Source organism: Physeter macrocephalus, chromosome 20 (assembly GCF_002837175.3).
Source record: "Physeter macrocephalus isolate SW-GA chromosome 20, ASM283717v5, whole genome shotgun sequence".
In the NCBI taxonomy this organism is placed as follows: Eukaryota; Metazoa; Chordata; class Mammalia; order Artiodactyla; family Physeteridae; genus Physeter; species Physeter macrocephalus.
The window spans coordinates 57,200,530-57,223,524 of record NC_041233.1 but is presented as its reverse complement, the minus strand read 5'-3'; the positions used below and the strand labels follow the sequence as shown (position 1 = coordinate 57,223,524).

General features: G+C 36.3%; 1 protein-coding gene across 3 annotated transcripts in view; it reads left to right on the top strand.

Moving 5' to 3' along the window:
• The first annotated feature begins 1,321 nt into the window (after positions 1-1,321).
• Positions 1,322-22,995, top strand: part of SLF2 (SMC5-SMC6 complex localization factor 2) — a 37,003-nt gene continuing 15,329 nt past the window's right edge. The window contains exons 1-10 of one of the 3 annotated variants that reach the window (XM_028481615.2): positions 1,322-2,139; positions 4,723-4,766; positions 5,278-6,002; positions 7,353-7,410; positions 11,864-12,849; positions 13,838-13,908; positions 16,703-16,825; positions 17,789-17,956; positions 19,085-19,187; positions 22,256-22,331. In XM_028481615.2, coding sequence (XP_028337416.1) covers positions 2,000-2,139; positions 4,723-4,766; positions 5,278-6,002; positions 7,353-7,410; positions 11,864-12,849; positions 13,838-13,908; positions 16,703-16,825; positions 17,789-17,956; positions 19,085-19,187; positions 22,256-22,331 — 2,494 coding nt within the window. In that variant the 5' untranslated portion in view covers positions 1,322-1,999. Of the gene's footprint in view, positions 2,140-4,722; positions 4,767-5,277; positions 6,003-7,352; positions 7,411-11,860; positions 12,850-13,837; positions 13,909-16,702; positions 16,826-17,788; positions 17,957-19,084; positions 19,188-22,255; positions 22,332-22,995 lie in introns of all 3 variants that reach the window. The other 2 variants (XM_028481614.2, XM_028481616.2) reach the window with 2 other exon arrangements.

Below are 22,995 nucleotides of genomic sequence, written 5' to 3'. Positions count from 1 at the left end.
AAAATCCGAAAACTATTGTTTGGTAGCATGAGTATAGACTTTAAAGCTACACCTTGGAAGCTGGATGATTCAAATACTATAATCCAAGAAAAGCAACTAATTGATTATGCAGAATGTGTTTTTATGCATTACTCTTTTTTATGATCCAAGCATGCAATGAAATGAGTCAGATTAAATGTTTTGTAGATGTGCTGTTATAGAAACAGGAGCTTGCTAGTGTAGTAACATCCAACAGAACACAATAAGACAAGATTGGAAATAATATGTGTGAAAAGCCCTTAATAAACAAACATATAAGTCACTATTCATTCAACACATTTTGAGCATTTATTATATTCTTTTTTTTATCTAAGAAACAATGCTAGGTACAGTAACTTCTCAAGTATTAGGAGCAGAAAAATGCCTCTTATTTCAGTATTCCCTTTCTTGCATCCCTGCTACCTAGTATATACCTATGGATATATACTTTGGGGATGAATGAGAGATCTGTACAGTTTACCTTCTATCCTCCATTTTGCCACCCTGTTAGCCACTTTGTTCCTCATTAATTCTTCCTCCTGGAGGCTAACAGGGAAGGGAAGGAGGTGAACTTGAGGCCAGTCAGGCATGCTTAGCTAGCAAAGCAGTTAAATCTGAGTACAATAAACTTTAAAGACCCGTCTAAATTCTGTGTCATTTAAGATTTTGTTCCATCCAACTGATTGAACAGGCCTGACAGTTAAGGCTTGAACAACCTTGAGACTGATATTTTGGTTAATAGTTATTATACTATCTGACCTGTCTCTGGAAGATTTTGTAGTAAGTTAAAGTGTTAAGAGTCTGTCTAAAAAACAAGGGAAGGGAACACTAATTTGCCCAGTACTTATTACATGAGAGACTCTGAGCTGTGCACTTTCCATTGCTTACCATTTTTATGGTTTACAATTGCCCAGAAAAGTAGAATGCCCATTTTATAGATGTGGAAACAAGCTCAGAGATACTCTGACCAGCCTCTCAGTTTGTAGGGAAAACGCTAACAGCCTCCAAAGCACAAGCCCTTTGCAAAGGAGGATTGGAGGCTGCTGGCAGTTTTCACTAACCTATGCTCTCCACACTTAACATGGGTAATTGAAAGCTGAGCCTATGTTCCTTTCAGAAATCTCTCAGGAATCTGGCTGCATAGGTTCTATGGATAACTCATTTCATCAACTGAGAAACAAAATGCGTTTGTGGAATAAAAACAGTCTTTATTTCAATGAGGTTTTTTTTCTTCTTTAAAAGAAAGAAAAAGGAGCCACCCCCAGCACTTAGCAAGAACCCTCACAGAATGAACAAGTCTTCAGATTGGGTTGTGCAGACTACCGAGGAAATGGTGACAGCATCAGGGAACTTTGGCCTAAGATGTTAAAGAGACGATGTAATGAACAGCTGGGGATTTCTGAGACACAACTGTGTGACACTGGAAGCCCAACTGTTGGCCATCTTCATTGAAGTCAGCTACCGAGCTCGGGGTTTGCCTCGCCCCTCGCCCTCTTCAAGATGGGTATCGCCAGCTGCCGCAGCGCACTCTGCTGCCCGCGCCTTCCCGCGCCCGCCCGCCCCCACGCGCCCGTCGAAGCCGACGCGGCCCAGAGGCCGCGGCGCCCCCACCCCACCCTACCCTCCCGCTCCCCCGTCCCTGTGCACGTGACGGGGGGCAATTTTCCTTCTCTCCTCCCCCTCACCGAAACCCCGCCTTCTCCTGAGAGGCTGCGGCTTTCTATTGCGCCACGACAGGAATGACCGCCGTGCCAGCCAATCAGAACGCGACGCTTCAAGTAAGACCCGCCCCCTGTTGGACCTCAGGTTCCTTCCCGCTCACACCGGAGTCACTTCCGAAGAGAGAGAACCGCCATGAAGAGAGAAGGGGGTGCCGCCCACCTCTGCTCCGACAGCCTCCCCGAGTCCCAGCAGCAAGACGGCAACCACGCACCCAATTTCTCCAGCCACAGCACATGCCGCCGTCGCCAGCGGCGCCGACATGACAAGGCGCTGCATGCCCGCTAGGCCAGGTTTCCCCTCATCCCCAGCCCCGGGGTCGTCGCCCCCGCGCTGCCATCTGAGACCCGGTAGTACCGCCCCTGCTGCAGCGGGAAAGAGAACAGAGAGTCCTGGGGACAGGTACCGTGCAGAGGGCTTGAGAAGGGGCCGGGTCGCGGGGGCAAGGGTATGAGGGAGGACTGCGGACGGCCGCTCTTCCAGTTCCCGCCATCCTCCGCGAGCTCAGGCCTCTGCGTCCGGGGCCTGGTAAACCACCGCCCCGCCTCCGCGCGGGGGCTGCTGGGAGCTGGAGTCTCCTTTTCTGTAGTTGGGACGCTGTTCTTGGTCTAGTGACCACAGCCTGGATGGCTGCGGACCACCCGCCTTAGGTAGAACGTGATTTTTGTCCTTTACTTTAGCTGGACCCGGGGCCCTGACTGCTAAATGCATATTTAAGTGGTTTTCTGTACGCTGTCAGTTTTACTGATCCTAGTGGTTGAATAGTATAAGCCTTTTCTGTATTGTGGGTGAAATTATGTAAGATGTGATGAGGGAAACCCTTCCACGAATTGCTTTAAAGTCCACTACGCACGATAAGTCTTAATTTAAAAAACATGCAGATTTGGAATGTGATATGTTTTCTCCTTCAGTAACTTTACGCCTCTCCAAGAGGCCAGGTTTTTTTGTAAAGATTTTGTGGGAGCTATGTAATGAGATGGGGAGTTTAATCAAATGACATCCTCTGACAATAAAACATGTTTAAATTCTCTACGCACTTGGTACTGTCTTTTTTATTTTAAGTTTAAAAGCTTGTAACATAAGTTTAACAGTAAATTTATCTTCAGATATTGTGGTACAGGTCCACAACCCCTTATCTTAATTCAGAAAGCTATGAAAATCGAAAGTTTTCAGTAAGTTTGGCACCACATCTAACTTGGCAGCCAAACCTGACCGGAACTAATGGAAGGGTATAGATGGTCTTTACCTCATTAGGTGTGAGTGTTCGTAAGTTTTGCTGGAGAAATATTAATGTGTTTGCTTACAGGGTGCAGTCTCAGACCCCACTGGGGGCTTTACATAATGCATCCAAAAAAATAATTTAGAATTCTAAAACACATTTGGCCCCAAAAGTTTCAGATAAGGGTTTGTGTGCTGTTACAAATAATTTTTTAATTAGTTTAATTAGTTATAAATAAGTAATGGACCTTTCTGTGCATATGAACTTAGGGGACTGTTCTTTCTTGAAAGTCACATTCATGGTTATTTTACAGGTTTCTTGTATGTTTTACCCAAAGCCATTTTTCTCTCAGGTGTATTAACCAAAAAGATGTAATACTTTACGGAGGAGATACAGTGTTACTTTTAGTAATTAACTTAAAAAATCCAGTATTGTTTTGAGTTAATTAGGTGCTTTTTAGTCCTTTCTCATCTCTCTTTATTCAACCAGTAACTGAAGGCATCATCCTTCTCCCCTTTGCAGACCTCTAGTATTTCTTCTTTTACCCTCTGATATAATTTATTTTATGAAAAAAATGCATAGATTCCCACTCATTCATTTCATAACTGCTTAGCTTTTCTACCAGCATCTCAAACAAACATTGTGGACTCTCAGTAAACCATTAAGAATGGGCATTGCTATTCTAATGTGGCAAGTAAAGAGTACAAGATGTAGAATAAACATAACCTTCAAAGGACTTGGATTGTTCAAGTTTCCTCTGAGCATTCCAAGCTCATAGTGGATAAATATTTAGGGAAACTCATCTACTGCTTATTTTCTTTCAGCTAAAATGAATACATTTTAGCAAAATTTGCCAGAAAGGTGATTTGTTGCTCAACATATAATAACATCCCTCTATGCAGTTGACAACTCTAAGCACATGAACAAATCAGAATACAAATTATGGTAATATGGTCCTACTTCACTTTGTGTTCATTGTAGGATGCAGAAACCCTTAAAAATTAAAACAGTTTGGTTTTTGTTATTGTTAACTTTCTCCTTTTTCTCTGTTTTGTGTTATTCCCAGGCAACGCATTATTTTCGTAGATATCTTAAGAATTCTTAGTAAAAAATTAAGATTTTGAAACACTGTTCATTCCAGTTTTTGCTGTTACTTAGATTAACATCTAACTGTAGTGTATAAAGAGTATAGTATAAGGTTAGAACTTGATCCTTTCTTCCTTTTGCCCAGAACACTCTTCATCTGCCTCTCCAGACCAGCAAAATCACCCATATTTGCCATTCTACCATCTACTCTTATTATGAGTCTCTTCAGGTTTAATTAGTTTTTATAATCTCCATTATTCGTTCAGCAAACATCTATTGAGCATTATTTTGTACCTGGCACTGGAGATATCAAGGAATAGGATCAGATCCCCTCAAGTTCTTTTCTTCTCCCACATAGCAACAAGCTTTTCAGTCCTAGGACATACTCTACCAATTCCTTAGATCCACACTGCAGTTTTATCATTTTAGTACTATAGAGTATATAAACCTCAATACTGCTTTTATAAATTTACTCCTACAGGAAGTGCTGAATTTAATTTTTAAAATTTTTTATAATCAGCTTAGCAAAGCATTATTGTCATTGTCAGAACTTGATTAAACCAGATAGTGAAATTCAGCCTATACTCTATAAATCTACTAATATTCTCCACTTAATCTGAATTATTGAAGTTTTAATATTTGCTAATGTGATCCCATATTAGTTATGCTTTTATTTTCAGGAAGCAGTCAATTATAGATTTCTTCAAACCAGCTTCAAAACAAGGTATGTATACTGTTAATGCATTTTTTGTGGGATCTTTTGGGGAGGAAGATGGAGTCAATTTTTAAATCTACTCTAAACTCTTATTAATTTGATTAAACATGGTATTCAAAATAGAAAATATAAAGAAGATGCAGTGTTGTTTACAAAGATAAACAAATTCTAAACATCATGAAGAAACTTTTTGCTGTTACGCTTTCTTAATTGAAAATATTCCAGTCAATAGTGTTCATAATGTATACTATTTCGATTCTGTATTAAAGTAACTTATTTCATAACTGGAGCTATAGGGAGCTTACATGATGTAACAAAAGGGAGCTTTGTGAAAGTAAGGCTATTAAATCATGTCTTAATTTCCCCCCCAATAATATGTGGATCATTTAATTATCAATTTGAAAACTTTTGTGATAGCTTAATATTTTAAGTATAATAATTTATAATAAATATACAAATGTAATAGTTTGTGCTGTTTTTAATAACATACAATGTGTATGTGTTTTAATTGGCTATTTAGATAGACATATGTTGGATTCTCCACAAAAATCGAACATCAGATATGGAGAAAGTGGATTGTCCATCAGTGGGACAGAGCAGTTTGAAAGGAAACTATCCTCACCAAAAAGATCTAAACCCAAAAGGGTGCCATCAGAAAAGAGCCCCGTCTTAGAGGCATTCATGAAAGGTGTTAAAGAGCACCATAGAGATCATGGTGTACATGAGTCACGTCAGCCTTGTGTGTCACTGGCCACCAAATGTCCAAAGGCAGTTACAAAATACGTTCCTCCTTCATATCTCTTGTCAAAAGAGACGAAGAAAAAACATCAGTCTCCAGAGGGAAGGAAGTCACATTTCATTCATGAAAATAGCAGGGAGAAGAATGATGGAGATCGAGGCAAAATCAGTGCAGATTCTAAAAAGCAGGCCGCGGTGACAGAAGCTGACATCTTCAAGAACAGCTCCAGAAGTCTTAGCAGCAGGAGCAGCCTATCCAGGCACCACCCAGGAGAAAGCCCACTGGGAGCTAAGTTCCAATTGTCTCTAGCTTCTTACTGCAGAGAAAGAGAACTAAAGAGGTTGAGAAGGGAGCAAATGGAGCAGAGAATCAACTCAGAAAATTCTTTCTCAGCAGCAAGCACTCTTTCCTTAAAATCCTCTAGTATAGGAAGAAGATGCAAACCAAGGCAGGAACAGAATAAACAGAATGATGTCACAGCCGGAAATAGTAATCTTTCAAACCTGGTATGTGCAATAAATGCTGAATTAGCTTGGCTACTATTTTATCATATTTAGAATAACTAAATCTAAAAATGTTTGATAATTGTTAAACAATTTGGTACCTTTTGTTAGGGAAATACTGATACACAGTTTGTATAGAAGCTAATTTCATTAAATTTCCTCCTACTGTCTGTCAAACTTAGTAAAGTCTTGTTTTTTGCCCATAATTTTTTCAGACCAGGAACAAAGATCTTTCTTAATCAGGAAAGTAAGCATTTTTTTTTAGACAAGTACAGTCATTTTTAAGTTAGGCTGCACTGAAGGAAGATTCTTGAGGGAATGGAAAATCTAAAACAACAGGAAATGGTTTAGAACAGAGGGTCTCAAAATGTACCTGGACTAGCAACATCAGCATCACCTAGGAACTTGTTAGAAATGCAGATTCTCAGGCCCCACTCTAAACCCAATGAACCAGAAACTGTGAAGTAGAGTCCAGCAATCTGCAATTAACAAGCCTTCCAGATTATTCTGCTGCACTTTAAAGTTTGAAAATCACTGGTTTAGGTTATATGTCTTAAGTAGTTGAGTATGGATCTTAGAAAACTTAGAATATGATGAAAACTATCCAGATACATCTTAAGCTCATCAAACTTCTGTTTTGAGAATTAGCATAAAAGCTGTTCCTGTCCCCTGTAAAGTCAAGTTGTTAAGTACATCTGTTTCAGAAAGCTTCTCTACATATAGAGCAACTAAAGGAAGATGAGATATCAAGAAAGTGCTATGTTGATAAGATACTATGAGATTTTAAAAAACCAGATGGACCAAAAATAAACCAAACTATGACATTCTAAGAGTAAATGGAGTTGTATTTTATACTGCTGGAAAATTATATTTGTAAACTCATGGGTTTGTTTGCAAGGAATTTGGTGCCTTTACCAGTGAGATTTGCTAATGATCAGTAGAAGTTAGTAACATTTGGTCCATTTTCATAACATTTTAGTGTTTGGTGGTGTATCAGTACCTAAACAGAAGTGTTGAAGAGTGAGTTGTAGCCATTTGATAGGCAAATATTAGGCTATTTCTTTATTAAAATAATAGTACAGTACAGTGCTCTAATATTAATCTTGAGCTATTAATAAAAATTTCTAAATTTACATTATGAAAACTGACATTTTTACATATGATACAAATGTACTTCATTTTTATGAAAAGACTTAAGAATTTAAAATATTTTTTTATAGACGTTTGGGTTTACCTCTAAAGTTGGTGCTTGCTTTATTCAGTCTAGAAATCTGTGTTTAAATATTATGAAGAATAGTTCACATTCTTGACTGCTCCCAACTCCTAATTAATTTTTTCTCATTTTGCTAATAGGAAAATGGACCTCTCTCAAGAAAAAGATCCTCTTCTGATTCATGGGAACCTGCCTCAGGTAGAATCAAAATTAAATTTCAGAATTTTAAATAAATTTGCATCTTAATGGCACTGTTTTTTATTTAAATTTGTTTAAATATGCAGTCCTTCCTAGAGGTAAATTGGATGTCTCAGATTAGTTAAAAGTTTGGTAATGTTATTATTCAGAAGGAATAGTGCTTGAATTCAGTATGTGTAAACAGTGGTTTGTCTTGACTCTTCTCTGCCTTCTTCAAGAGTTCCTAACAATGTGCTTCTCATATTGGTACTCAGTGTTCTACTTCTGAATCCTTGGCTACATTAAGAAGCATAATCTTAAATTCTTGGAATTATGGACTGAGGTCTTGATATTACAGATGCTTTGTTTAAGTTTGAAACTGTTATCAAGGTCCAAAACTGTTTCTTAATATTTCAAATACAAAGGTCCCTTTTTAATATCAAATTCAAGGACACCTACATGATATTAATTTGTACTTTCAGTAACTGTTGATTGAGAAAATACATAGTAACGAACAGCTACTGTTAATTCAGTAATTCTTAAAGTATTCTTTTTAACTAGAAGATAGAACAGTGTAAAATTCAAACACCGCAGAAATGTATAACATAGAAAATGAAAGGCCCCCAGAAATGCCAATGGTTCAGAATAGTCTGGTGTATCAAATTTCTTTTTCTGCTATAACTGCAGACTTTGAAAAATGGACTTTACAAATTTCCACAATCAGTAAGATACATTGGACATAATGATAATAGCCAACATTTATTGAGCACTTACTGTGCGCCATGCTTTTTTTTTTTTTTTTTTTTTTTTTTTTTGGCGGTATGCGGGACTCCCGCTATTGTGGTCTCTCCCGTTGCGGAGCACAGGCCCCGGACACGCAGACTCAGCAGCCATGGCTCACGGGCCCAGCCTCCCCGCGGCATGTGGGATCTTCCCGGACCGGGGCACGAACCCTTGTCCCCTGCATTGGCAGGCAGACTCTCAACCACTGCGCCACCAGGGAAGCTCGCGCCATGCTTTTAATCATTTGATTCACATCCTTATAAGGTGGTTACTTTTAGAGATGAAAAAACAGGTACAGAGAGACAGTTCTGACTCATTCTTCTTCAGGTTTCATGTAAAACTGTTTTTTATACATTCTAGAGGCGTACTGCATTTTGACCAAGTGATCTTGAGTCTTAAAATCCATCTGCAGCCAAGGCTGAAATCATATTTTACTATTGTAGAAGGACCTTCTAGGATAAAAGAATAAATTTGAGGTTTTATGTGTTTTTTTAATTTTTAAAAATTTTACAGTATTGTTGGTTTTAAAAATTTTACAGTATTGTTGGTTTTAGTGATCAAATTTTAGTGGATTTTGACATTATAGTACAAGAACAATAATTTCTCAGCCATGAGCTATGAGTTTGCTCCTGTACTGTGTTACATATTTGTAACACTAAATAAATGACCACTTTGCACTGAGGTGAATGGAAAACAAAATATCTTTAGGCTAGCTCTGCTAGTATAAGGGACCACTGGTGGTGGTGTTGCCACCAAGCTGTTCAGCATTTTTTTCTCTGATAATGACTAAGATAAAAATTCTCTTCAGTTCATGGGTTTGCAGATTTCATCAGTGGTGACTAAAGTAGTTTCCCATATACTGTTTCCCACATTCTTGAACACTGCTTGAAAAGGATGCTTTCTACATATTTTCAGAGGCAGGTTTAAGATAATTGCCTTCACTTGTATTTTTATTTCTAATATGTTTGCATGTTTTCATAATCCTCATTAATAATTATGGTGTTGTAATCTTAATAAACATGCATTTATACTTCAGTTGAATATCAACAGAATATAAAGGGTATAAGGGGATTTTTCACTCTAGATAACATGAAGAATGTTTACCTTTATCTGATAGATAAATAATGAATAGATATTAATAATCCAAATATTATGTTATATTTATATTACTGCTAATTACACTTAACAGTTGTGGTGATATACATAATCACACATTCATTAATCACACACAAGTTCAGGGATTTCAAAAATGTTGGTAGGGTAGGCATTTATCTCTTTGGTCTTCCAGAGCTCTGTCCTTTGGCTGAATTCTGAGGACCAACTTAATCCCTCCCTAGTTTATTCCATAATTTATTAATAACCAATCCCCTATTGAGCATTTGGAGTTTTCCTTTTTTTCTTTTTACAAATTCAGTCCCTATCTTATCTGAGTATTTTATATATTAACAGATATTTGAAGTGTTGTAAAACAAACATTCAGCCTACAGGTTATACAAGAAGTATGAAAAGAATCATGAAATGTTTAGTTACATTACTGCCCTAGAGAGTTTGCAAAAGGAGAGCTGTAGTACAAATTCACCCTCCTCTTAACACTAGATGTTAAAAACTCTTAATAAGCTGATTTTTCGGGCTTCCCTGGTGGCGCAGTGGTTAAGAATCCGCCTGCCAATGCAGGGGACACGGGTTCGAGCCCTGGTCTGGGAAGACCCCACATGCTGCAGAGCAGCTAAGCCCGTGCACCACAACTACTGAGACTGCGCTCTAGAGCCCGCGAGCCACAACTACTGAGCCCGTGCGCCTAGAGGCTGTGCTCTGCAACAAGAGAAGCCCGTGCATGGCAGTGAAGCCTAGCCCCTGCTCACTGCAGCTAGAGAAAAGCCCGCATGCAGCAACAAAGACCCCATGCAGCCAAAAATAAAATAAATAAATTTAAAAAAAAAACAACCACCGTCCACTTTAAAAAAATAATAATAAGCTGATTTTTCCTAACTTTGCCCACAGTTTTTCTTTCCTCCTAGGTAAGTCTTTACTTCTTAAACAAAGCAGGGATTTCCCCTCATTACTAGCTGTGTATAAATTGTCTGACTTCTCTAAGGAAATGGAGCAAAACTCAAATTAGCAGCTCTGTAGCTTTTTTGTAACCCCCAAACTTCAGATAATCAGTGTAAGTCTTCTCTTTTTCTTAGTTATCTGATTTCTCATCCTGCCCTATAAGGGACCTCTGTCCTTTTTTATAAGACATTTAACCCCAGAAAACTTAATGGGCATGGAATGATTTCTCAGGTAATAAAAGTATCTGTAGAAGAATGTAGACAGGAGCATTTGTTTATTAATTGATTTTGCGTTATAAATTGTGTTTTCCAGAGTATGTATTGATCAGGTTATGCAAATAATTGCTTAACTCTTGAGTTTTTTTGGTTTTTGTCTTTTAAATCAAGCTGTTAAGAATTTGGGGACATCTGTCCATGTGGAGAAAGAACTTGATTTAGGGAAATTTGATTTTGAGAATACTGGTTATATAAATAGTGAATTTTTAATGAATAATAAATTTTAAGAGTGAATTCAGGAAACATCACATTTTTAAACACAGAAATTTTAAAAAACTGGTTAACTTAAATATATGTGCTTCTGGATGGTATACGTGCTTCTGGATGGAGCTCCGAACACAGAGACAGGTTATATTAGTTTCCTAGGGCTGCCATAACAAAGTACCTAAACCTGGGTGGCTTAAAACAACAGAAATTTATTGTCTCATAATTCTGGAAGCTAGCATTCCCAAACTAAGGTTATCAGCAGGACTCTCTCTTAAAAAGTATAGGGGAGACTCCTTTTACTTGCCCTTCCAGCTTCCGGTGTTTGTCTACAGTCCTTAGCATTCCTTGACTTGTAGGTGCATCACTCCAGTCACGTGGCATCTTCTTCCTATGTGTCTTCATATTATCTTCCTTGTGCATGTCTTTCTCCATGTCCAAATTTCCTCTTTTTATAAGGACCCCAGTTGTATTGGATTAGGACCCACCCTAATGACCTCATTTTAATTTGATTGCCCCTATAAAGACCCTATTTCTAATTCAGGTCACATTCTGAGGTTCTGAGAGTTAACACTTCAACATATCATTTTGGGAGCTACAGTTCAACCCATAACACAGTTGAAGACTAGAGGGATACATGGGAAAGAATAAACAATTTAATAGTAGGGAAAAAGACTTAGGGGAATTTTTTTTAATTGAGAAATTAAAATTTTTCTGCCTTCACCTAGTTATTGTATATGTGTTTTAAGGTACTATAAATTTAGATGTAAAAGTTACCTTTCTAGAACCAGGTAGGCTTTAGTCTAAGAAAGGGTATTTGCACTTTGAGGAAAAGTGCCTTTAGGATCCTTTCCTTGATACAGATATGCAGTTTTTTAGTGTTTTAATTTTATTTAGGTGGTAAACTTTTAATAGCTTTTGAATGAAAATGAGCATTTGTCATTAGCTTTGGACTAAATTTCGTGGACACTAGTATTTATCAGTTAATAAATAAAATATTAACTCTGTTGTTTCCTCATTCCATATGTGGTTAATAATCTCAGCCTAAACTTTTAGAATTTAAACATTTTGTCAGGGTAGTCTAGACACTTACTGAATAAACTTTAATAAGATAGCAAAGTATACTTTTCACTAATCTGGCAAAAATTAAATTTTAGCAGGCTCTAAGCAGAATAAATTCCCTGACAAAAGAAAAAGGAACTCTGTGGACTCAGATCTGAAAAGCACAAGAGAATCTATAATGCCTAAAGCAAAAGAGTCCTTCCTTGAGAAGCGTCCTGATGGACCACATCAGAGAGAAAAATTTATAAAACATATTGCACTGAAGACACCTGGTGGTGTATTGCGCTTGGAAGATATATCCAAGGAACCAAATGAAGAAGCTGATTGCTCCTCTGCAGGCTTGGCACCTTCAAATTCTGGGCACCATTCTTCCAGGAATAGTGACCAAATTCGTGTGGCAAGTACCAAAGAGACTAAGATACAGAAACCCCACTTACCTTTACCTCAGGAAAAGTCTGCAGTTAAAAAAGCTAGCAACCTTCAGAAAAATAAAACTGCTAGCTCTGTGGCATCACAGGAGACAAAACTTCTACCTTTACTTTCCCATGTTCCAAGTGCTGGTTCCTCTCGGGTTCCATTAGATGCTAAAAATTGCACTCTTCCAGTTCCTAAAAAAGATAAAGAGCGTTCCTCATCTAAAGAATGTTCTGGGCATTCTACAGAGTCCTCCAAACACAAGGAACACAAAGCAAAGACTAATAAGGCTGATTCTAACGTATCTACAGGGAAAATTTGTGGGGGATCTTTGCGTTCAGAATATGGCACTCCTACAAAGTCTCCCCCGGCTGCTTTGGAAGTTGTGCCATGTATTCCGAGCCCAACAGCACCTTCAGATAAAGCCCCTTCAGATAAAGAGAGTTCAGGAAATTCCAATGCAGGTAGCAATGCACTGAAAAGAAAACTAAGGGGTGATTTTGATAGTGATGAAGAAAGTTTAGGTTATAACCTAGACAGTGATGAGGAAGAGGAAACATTAAAATCACTGGAAGAAATAATGGCTTTGAACTTCAATCAGACTCCTGCAACTACAGGAAAGCCTCCTGCTCTTTCTAAGGGGCTTAGATCTCAGTCATCAGACTATACAGTAAGTAGTTTTATGACATTTATCTTTACTTGAAGAGAGAAAGATGGATTGACTAGTGAAAGAGGGATAGATTGTTAGAACTTACTTTAAAATTCACTGTTTGTTACAACTTATAATTAGACTGAAAGTGGTATAGTTCTTTTTTGGTTAATGGATTTCCCATATCTTCAGCTTTATAACTGTAAATCAGTGGTCTCCAAACTTTTTTTGATCACACACACTCTTATTAGTAAAAAAAATTTTGAGCATGTACCCCAATATATATGTATACCTATAGATTATATACATGTACTACTATACTACTATGTACTTTCTAAAGCATTTGAAGAAAACAGAATTTGAAAGGAAGAAGAAAAAAGTATTTTCCTATATAAGTTATATAGAAGTTACAATAGAGTAAGTTCTACTGGAGTTTCTATAGAAGTTCCATATAAATAGAAGTTCTATTATTTTCTTCCTGCACCCCAATGGATCACCTTGCACACCCCCTGCTTTGGAGACCACTGCTGTAAATGAAGGTAGAGTGTAGAAATGTTGTTAATTGTGGTGTGCAATTTTATTTATAAAGTGCTTCATTCTATCTTGGGAATAAGCTGAATTAAATTCTCATGTGTGTAAACTTTGGTGGGGAAGGTGTTAATGTTTCATGGTAACACCTAAAAATTAGTAGTTTAATTCCACTAAAATAGAATTTGAAAATAAAGACAGGGTAGCTGTGGAGCCCTTGGGTGTTGACAGTCAGTTCCTAAGGCTAGCAGGGTTTTTATAAGTAGTGCCTTTCCTAATAGATGGTAAAATCAAATTGCCTGCAGTACAAAATTCTAGATTTAAAGCATGATGGTGAAAATTACCTTTTTAAGAAAGATATCCTCCTGGCCCAGGTTATTGAAATAGAAAATATTTTTTAGTGTTCTGAATAATTTAAAACATCCCAATTCTTCTACTAAGATGTGTTGTAAAGTATTCCCAAATTTTCTTCTTGTTTTAGGAACATGTTCATAGTGGAACTTATACAAATACTTTAGAGCGTCTAGTGAAGGAGATGGAAGACACACAAAGGTAGGTTAGGATCGTGACTATCTTGCTAAATTTAACATACTGTTTGTTTGTATGGCTGGCTTTCAATTTACCTTAAAAAAACATGAGAAATTAGTATGTATTTTGTGCTAGTGCTATTATAACAGTTTTGCTGTCAACTATGTTAGAAATAAGGTGTTCTTATTTACAGGCTGAATCAGAAGATCCTGGTTTTTATGACATACTGTATTAATTAATAGTATGAATTCCTTTCTACTTACCACAGCTGGTATCTGGTAGCTGAAGTTCTTGATCAAAAGCATGGGTAGAAATTTTTTTTTGTATTTTTTTTATTGTGACAAAAATATATAACATAAAATTTACCATTTCAGTCATTTTTAAATGTATGGCACTGGCATTACCATACATTTGCATTGTTGTGCAACCATCATCACCATCCATCTCCAGAACTTTTATTTTCCATCTTCCCTAACTCAAATTTTATACCCATTAATCAATAACTCCCTATTCTCCCCTTCCCTCTAGCCCCTGGCAACTACCACTCTTTCTGTTACTATGAAATTGACTATTCTAGGTACCTCATATAAATGGGATCATACATTATTTGTCCTTTTATGACTGGCTTATTTCACTTAGCATAATGTCTTCAAGGTTAATCCATGTTGTAGCATGTGTCAGAATTTCCTTTTTTTTTTTTTTTTTTGAATTTTATTTATTTTTTGATACAGCAGGTTCTTATGAGTTATCTATTTTATACATATTAGTGTATATATGTCAATCCCAATCTCCCAGTTCATCCCACCACCGCCACTCCCCCTGCCATTTTCCCCCCTTGGTGTCCATATGTTTGTTCTCTACATCTGTGTCTCTATTTCTGCTCTGCAAACGGTTCATCTGTACCATTTTTCTAGGTTCCACATATATGCGTTAATATACAATATTTGTTTTTCTGACTTCACTCTGTATGACAGTCTCTAGATCCATCCACGTCTCTACAAATGACCCAATTTCGTTCCTTTTTAAGGCTGAATAATATTCCACTATATGTATATACCTCATTTTATTTATCCATTTATCTATTGATGGATGCATTTGGGTTGCTTCTGTTTTTTGACTACTGTAAATTTTTCTGCCATGAACATGGGTGAACAAATTATCTCTTCAAGTACCCACTTTAAGTTCTTTTGGGTATATACCCAGAAGTGGAATTGCTGGATCATATGGTAATTCTATACATAATTTTTTGAGGAATTGCTGTACTGTTTTCCATAGTGGCTGTACCATTATATATTCCTACGAGTAGTGCACACGGGTCCAGTTTCTCTACCTCCTCACCAGCACTTGGTTTTTTAATGATAGCCATCCTAACAGGTATGAAGTGGCATCTTCATACTTGTTAAACATTTGTATGCCGTCCTAGTCCAGGTTTTGAAACGAGTATAACAAGAAATGGTATTTCTACATCAAATTACTCTTTTGAGGAAGAAGTTTAGAATGATTACTGATACCCCCCCACACCCACACACATACAGAAATCAAAAAGTTTGGGAATTATAATAACCCCAATGAAATTTATGTAACTAGTTGCAAACTGCTTTTGCTTATGAAAGGGGAAAAATAATATTCCTTATTAGTTCAAAGACTATCCTTGAAACTACTGCAGAGAAATTCACCGAAACCTCAGTTGGCTTGAAGTTGGTATATATGTGTCTTTAAGTAGCTAAGCATAGGAATTGTAGACAGTAAGTGAGGAGTATTCCCCTTTCTGAATTTAACTAGAGAAATTTGTCTCTACTATAAAATTCTTTTTTTTTTTTTTAAGCCACACTGTGCGGCATGTGGGATCTTAGTTCCCCAACCAGGGATGGAACCCGTGCCCCCTGCAAGGGAAGCATGGATTCCTAACCACTGGACTGCCAGGGAATTCCCGTCAACTGTAAAATTCTTTAAAAGTTTCATGAATTCATGTGATTTGTGATGTCAGATCTGAAGTTGCTTATTTAAAATTGAACATTGCACAGACCAAAGGCAGAGGTTCTAGTTTGATCTGATGACTAACTCTTTCCTGTAGTGATAGAGCAGTGCCTTTACTGGTCATTTACTGTTGTATTACACTCATCTACTGTGGGGCTGGAGCTGGGAATAAGGACCTTGGTTAAAGTAACTTAATCTTGGCAAGCAATATAAGCAAGGACTCCAGAGCTAAACTCTCTGGCTTTGAATCCCAGCTCCTTACATTGTGAGCTTGAGCAAGTTAGCTTTTCTAATGCCTGTTTCCTCGTGTATGAAATGGGTAATAATCTACCTCATGGAATTGTTGTGAGGGTTAAAAGAGTTAATACATGAAGTCCTTGGTACAGTGTCATAGTAACTGCTTAGTAAGTGTTGGGTGTTGTGATAATCACAGCGACAGTGGTGATGACTACTGCTTCTAGAAAGCCTAGTTAACGTTATCAGGTTGTTGGTCTACTGGAAGTCCAATGAGCATTAAAGATTAGAGGGATAATCAAATCAGTGGTGTTTATTCTAGAAAGTATTCTAGAAAGCCTAGTTAACGTTATCAGGTTGTTGGTCTACTGGAAGTCCAATGAGCATTAAAGATTAGAGGGATAATCAAATCAGTGGTGTTTATTCTTTGTGATTTTTCCTCCCCTCAATCTCTAAATGATTTGGATATCATTCTTGAAGTCCTAGCTGTAAAGAAGTATTCAAATCTTTTAATAAGAGTTTTCTTTGGTGCTGCTTTTAGACATTCCCTAAAAATAAAAAAATCTTTAGTTTAAGCCATTTATTATAACATTCTTTCGATTCTCAGGCTAGATGAACTGCAGAAGCAACTACAGGAAGACATAAGGCAGGGCCGAGGCATTAAATCCCCAATCAGAATTGGTGATCAAGACAGTACAGATGATGAAGATGGCCTCTTAGAAGAGCACAGGTATGTGGGGAATATAGTAAATAACTATATAATATCTTTGTAAACGGTGGTGTATCATAACTAGACTTATCATGATGATCATTTTGCAGTGTATAGAAGTACAAAATCAATATGATGTTGTGTAATAGGAACTAACAGTGTTGTAGGTCAGTTATACTTCAAAAACAAACTCAAAGAAAAAGATCAGATTTGTGGTTACCAGAGGCAGAAGGTTTGGGGGGAGGGAGGGATTGAATGAAGGTGGTTAAAATTTACAGACTTCCAGTTATAAGATAAATAAGTACTAGGGATGTCATGTACAACATGAGAAATATAATTAACACTGCTTTCTGTTGTGTATGAAAGTTGTTGAGAGTAAATCCTAAGAGTTCTCCCCACAAGAAAAAGATTTTTTTTCCTATTTCTTTAATGTTGTATCAATATGGATGTTCACTAAACTTGCAATAATCATTTCATGATGTATGTAAGTCAAATCCTTATGCTGTATATATTAAACTTAAATGGTTCTGTATGTCAGTTATACCTCAATAAAACTGGATAAGTAAATAAATAAAATCAGGAAAAAAGAGCACAGGTACAGCATTTTTCATGATGTATGCTGTATTAAAAATACATTTTAAAATTTTGTTTTCGTAAAATAAATGGGCCATTGATGGTTATTTACTCTGAATAATCTGTGATGGGTTTTTAATCCATCTGGGGTGGATTTGAAAGGCAGATTTTAAGGCCAAGTTACATTTTTTGTCTTTTCTCCTATTCTTTTCACACAGACACATTTAGTATCTTTGGACTATAACTATTCAATACTAGCAAAAAGTGGGAGAGCAAAACATGTGTTCTCATGTTCATCTTCTAATGTGGGATTAATAGTGGTCCTAAGAAAAGGGTTTTTTGCACCCAATCTTTAAATATAAAATTATATGCAGTATAACTGTTCAGTATTCAATAACTTCTTTTTTTCAGAGAATTTCTAAAGAAATTTTCAGTTACAACTGATGCTATTCCTGATCATCATCCAGGCGAAGAAATATTTAATTTCCTTAATTCTGGAAAAATTTTCAATCAGTATACCTTGGATTTAAGAGACTCTGGTTTTATCGGACAAAGTGCTGTAGAAAAGCTTATTCTTAAGTAAGTAGGAAAGTAGACATTTTACTTTTTCTTGTGTAAAAATTGAAAGATTTCTGACTGATGTAATCTTCTGAAAGGTTAATTTCTATTCTGACCTATCCAGTTTCCTCATCCTCTTACTTATTACTGTTGCTCTTTGTGTTTTATTATTTAATTATAGGAAGCAGTGTAAGATAGACGCTTGGCATATTACATGCCTTCATTAGTTAGGGTTAAGATCAGTATCTAATAACAGGGACTGTCAAAATAACAAGGCTTAGGGAGGCGCAAGAGGGAGGGGATACCAGGATATATGTATACATATAGCTGATTCACTTTGTTATACAGCAGAAACTAACACAACATTGTAAAGTAATCATACTCCAATAAAGATGTTAAAAATAAATAAATAAATAAAATAACAAGGCTTAAACAAGAAGTATATTTCTTTCTGATGTGGAAGAAGTTCAGAGGTAGGAAGTCCAGTGCTGGTGTTTCTCCATATAATCTTTCTTCCCCACCATCCTTAGCACCTGGTTGCTTCAGGTGCTACTGGAGCTCCAGCCTTTAAATTCCCAGAAACCCCACACAACATTTCTACTTATGGTTAGTTGGATAGAACTTAGTCAACATGGCCACACCTAGCTACAAGGAAGGCTGAGAAGTGATTTTTATTTCAGGCAGCCAGTGTGTCCAGCTAAAAACCCCAGGGTTCAGTTACCAAGAGGAAAGACAAGAATAGATGTTGGGATTAACAGTCTCTACCACAATACCCAACTGGTCTAATTTCTCTCAGTACATGATAGCTCAGATCCAGAGAGATCACATTAATTGTGGTGCTGAGTTTTAAGGAAGTACAAACCCAAGCTGGCAAAAGCAGACGATGCTTTGAGACTTGATAGGCTCTTCAGCACTTCCAGCTACTGTAGATGTGTCCACCAGATAAATCTGGAGCCAAGCCAACAGATTGGTTCAGCTTTAGGCCACTGATTGAATTTCTAATGAGTAACCCATCCACATTGGGGTAGAGTCCCCCTCCACAGACTGCGATGGTTTGCTTGCTCATTTCCCTGATTATGTCAGATGTGGTGGTGGTAGAGGTTTCTTGCCATGAAGATAACAGTCATATTGATTTCACTGTATTTTCAGATCAGGAAAAACAGATCAGATTTTTTTGACAACACAAGGCTTCCTTACCTCTGCTTATCACTATGTCCAGTGTCCTGTACCTGTGTTAAAGTGGCTGTTTCGGGTAAGAGCAATATTTGGGGGGGGTATAGTTGCCTCTTTCTATATTTCCCAGTCAAAAATAAACTTTTTAAATGTAATCTTATTTGCACATTACTAGAGAAAAAATCTAGCATATCAAACCCATGATTTTAGTGGGCTAGAATGAAGCAAAAAGAGTCAGTATAAAGAGATTATAAAAGAAATGCTAATGCAGACAGTGTGCAGGATAGGCAATAATGCTAGTTGTGCCTAAGACTTTTCATCACACTGGTAAATCACTATTGTAGTTTGCTTTAGAAGAAGTCTTCTAATGCTTGCGTACCTGGGAGGATTTTTTTCTACCTTTTCCCCCCTATTTTTGTGGAGGTGCCTACATACATTTTTAGGATTTGACTTGTATACTGATATTTCCCCATTCATAACTGGGTGCGGGGAGTGCAAATCCAACTGAATATTTCTTTTCCCCATTCATATTTAACTTTTAAATCCACTTAAATAATTAATTTTGTATTATCTACATGGTAACTTTATAAATATCAGTGGTATCAGAGAACTGTAACTACTATATATGTGAAGTGAGAAGTGGGAAAAATATATGCAGTTTCTATTCTGGGCTTTAAGGTTACATTTCAAAGAATCTCATATTTTCAAGAGCTAGATATTCCAATATAGTTTTTCATTCATTTTTCATATAGCTGCCATGTTTGAGTGCCAGCTGTGCCAGGTGCTGGAGAGAACAGCTATTTAAAAAATCAGTGTTTCTGATTTCATGAAACCCACATTCTAGTATAGAGGAGATAGACAATAAACAGGTGTGTGTACGTTTATAGATATGTCAGATGGTAAATGGGAGAAAGGCATTCTAGGCAGAGAGAATAACAGGTGGGACAGACTGTGGGGCAGGAGCATTTGCTTCCAGTGGTTAGGAGCTCACTACTTGGATCCCAGTGATTTTTTTTTTTTTTTTTTAAACAGTCCTAATTAAATCAAAATTTGCCTCCAAATGGTTTTTTAAGTAGTAGTACTAATTATCTTTTCTATAGCTTCCCACAGTATGCCTCAGCTGTCTAACAGTCCTTCAGTTAAACAACTATCATGACCCTCATTACTCCCCACACTAAACTTTCTCGAGTCACTAAATATCCAGTCCCTTTACCGATCACCTTTCTGAATGACCTTTAGCTTGTCAGTTTCCCTCCTAAAGTGTTCCTTCTTCCCCCCAGTAAATGAATATATGCTCCAGATAAGGTCTTTGCTACTAGCAGTTTCCAGCAAGGCTCTTACGCATCTACCCCCGCCCCCACATATTTGTTTATTGCGATTCAAAACTTCATTTGTTGTCACACCAGGACTTCATTATTCTCTAATTATGTAATATATCTTTTCTTAAACTTACAAGTAGGACTTTGCATTTATCTGTGTTTTCATCTTGTTGATGTGGGCCCATCATTATAGCCTTTAAAACCCTAATGATGACATACAAACATATCTTCATGTAAGCAGCTTTTTATACTCTTTATATTTATTCTTTGAAAAGCAAACTAATAATCATTTGTTAAGTGCTTTTTCTGTGTAAGACACTTTGTCTCATTTCTCCTTTTCAATTCCAAGTCCATTTTTCATGATGGAGAGACTTACCAACTTATAAGTTTTTTTTTTTATAAAGTATGTCAGAATTCATTTTAATGCTATAGTCCTGATAGTTTGAAATTTAATTGTTAAAATGTAATTGAAATATTTGCATCTTCATGATTTTATCATGTATCTAAACATAGTTGACCAGAAAGACAATGTGAACAGAATATGTGCTGTTTTATAACTTTTTTTTTTCAGGTAACAATAAATTATTGAGTATTTTCATCTCTGTATAGACATGTTATCATTCTTTTTAATGGCTTTATATTGTATACTATATTGTAATAGTAATAGTATTCCTTTGTAGTGCTGTGCTATGATTTATTTATTTATTTAACCCAATCTCAATTGACAGACATTAGATTGTTTTATATATATGTATGTATCTCTTTACATATTTATCTTCATGTACTGTATTGCCCACCTTAAAATTCATCACCCCCCACAAAAAGATTCTTACGCAGAACTTGTCCTGTGTCCCACATGCCTTTGAATGGTGCTGCCCCTAGTGGCAGAGTGTAATGACTCAAACATCATAGCAAAGACATTTTTTCACGTAGGTTGACTTCGAAATGACACAAGTTATATGCCTGATTGAAACCAGAGTTTGGACTATTCACCCTTATATTTTAGATTTAAATTTATTTTAATCATAATCCATGGTTTCAAAACAAAAGAGAAATAGAAATACAACATGTTTTTCTCTACAAAACCACTTTAAAATAACTTTCAATATGTTATGATTTTTTAACATCTTTTAAACTTGAGATTTTGTTCCCAAAAAGTTGTCTTGTAAAATTACATTAATTATATGCTTCTGTATATAAATTCCTGTACATTAAAAAGGCTGAGTAGATCAAAGTGTAACGACAGTGACTTTGCATAAATATTACCAAATGACTTTACAATTTTTACCAAATTACACTCATACTGGACATACTCCCTCTTTCCTAGTACTCTTGTGAACACTGGGTATTATGAAAACTCTTAATCTTTACCAGTCTTGAAGTCAGCTGATGATATCATGTCATTTTTCTTTGCATTTCTTTGATTACTAGTGATACTGAATAGCACTTAAAAATATACATTGGTCTATTAATTTGTATCTTTTCAAATATTTTTTACTAGTTTGTGGTTTGATTTTTGCCTGTGATGTGATCAATTTAGTAGCCTTCTCCTTTATGGTCTTTGGGTTTCATGGCATAATATGAACTAGAAAGGTATTTTTGATCATTTTTAAAGTTATATTTATCTAATTATAGATGAAAGTTATAAAAAAAAAAAACAACAAAAAAAAACAAGCAGCATGTTAGAATGGAAAGGGCTCTGACTTACAAATCAGACCTGGATTTAAATTCCAGCTTATGTATTATGTTGGGTGGAGTATGTTCATCTCTCTGAGCTTCTTTGCTCTTTCTTCTCTCTTAATACTCTATCATTTATCTACTTTGGCAGATGATGTCAGTTCATACAGACTGTATTGTGTCTGTGCAGATTTTAAGTACATTAATGGAAATAACAATAAGAAATGGTGAGTAGATAAATTTATTGTGATTAACAGTGTGAATTATTGGTTGCTTTGTACATGATCTCTTTCATATTACTAAACAATTAGGATATTTTGATATATAGAATAAAAAATTATTTTTGTAATATAAAGTCTTTAATAATGAAATGAAACTCCAATAAAAAATGAGTGCATTTTTCTAGCTGCATTGAGAAAAAGGGTATAAGATCTTGCAAGTGGCATCCCTTACCTAATTTTTACCAAGACATAGCTTACTGTGCTGGATAAGTGGAAATAGTTGCAAGTTTTTTTAGCCAATTAACTTTGATGGCTTTTTGGTGAGCAACAGTATTGTACTGATTATGCTCTGAGAAGATTGAAAGTATCCACTGCAAAACTATGACACTTGCATTCTTACCTTTGAGATCCCTTGTAATGAAACAAGCATTGTGATTTACCTTTTTCATTTGTTTTAAGGCTTGGGACTATATAGGCACTGAACATGGTAAAATCTTTGTGTTAGCAGTAGTTGGTTTTTTACTGTTGTTATTTTCCAGTCTTTTGAAAATGTTCCTCCTGAGTTACACCCTTTTATCCATCACTTGCAGATATTTTGTTCATAAATGTCATTTCCTTCACATTTATTTGAAAATCTGTAATTCCTATATGATCATTCTAAATAACTATA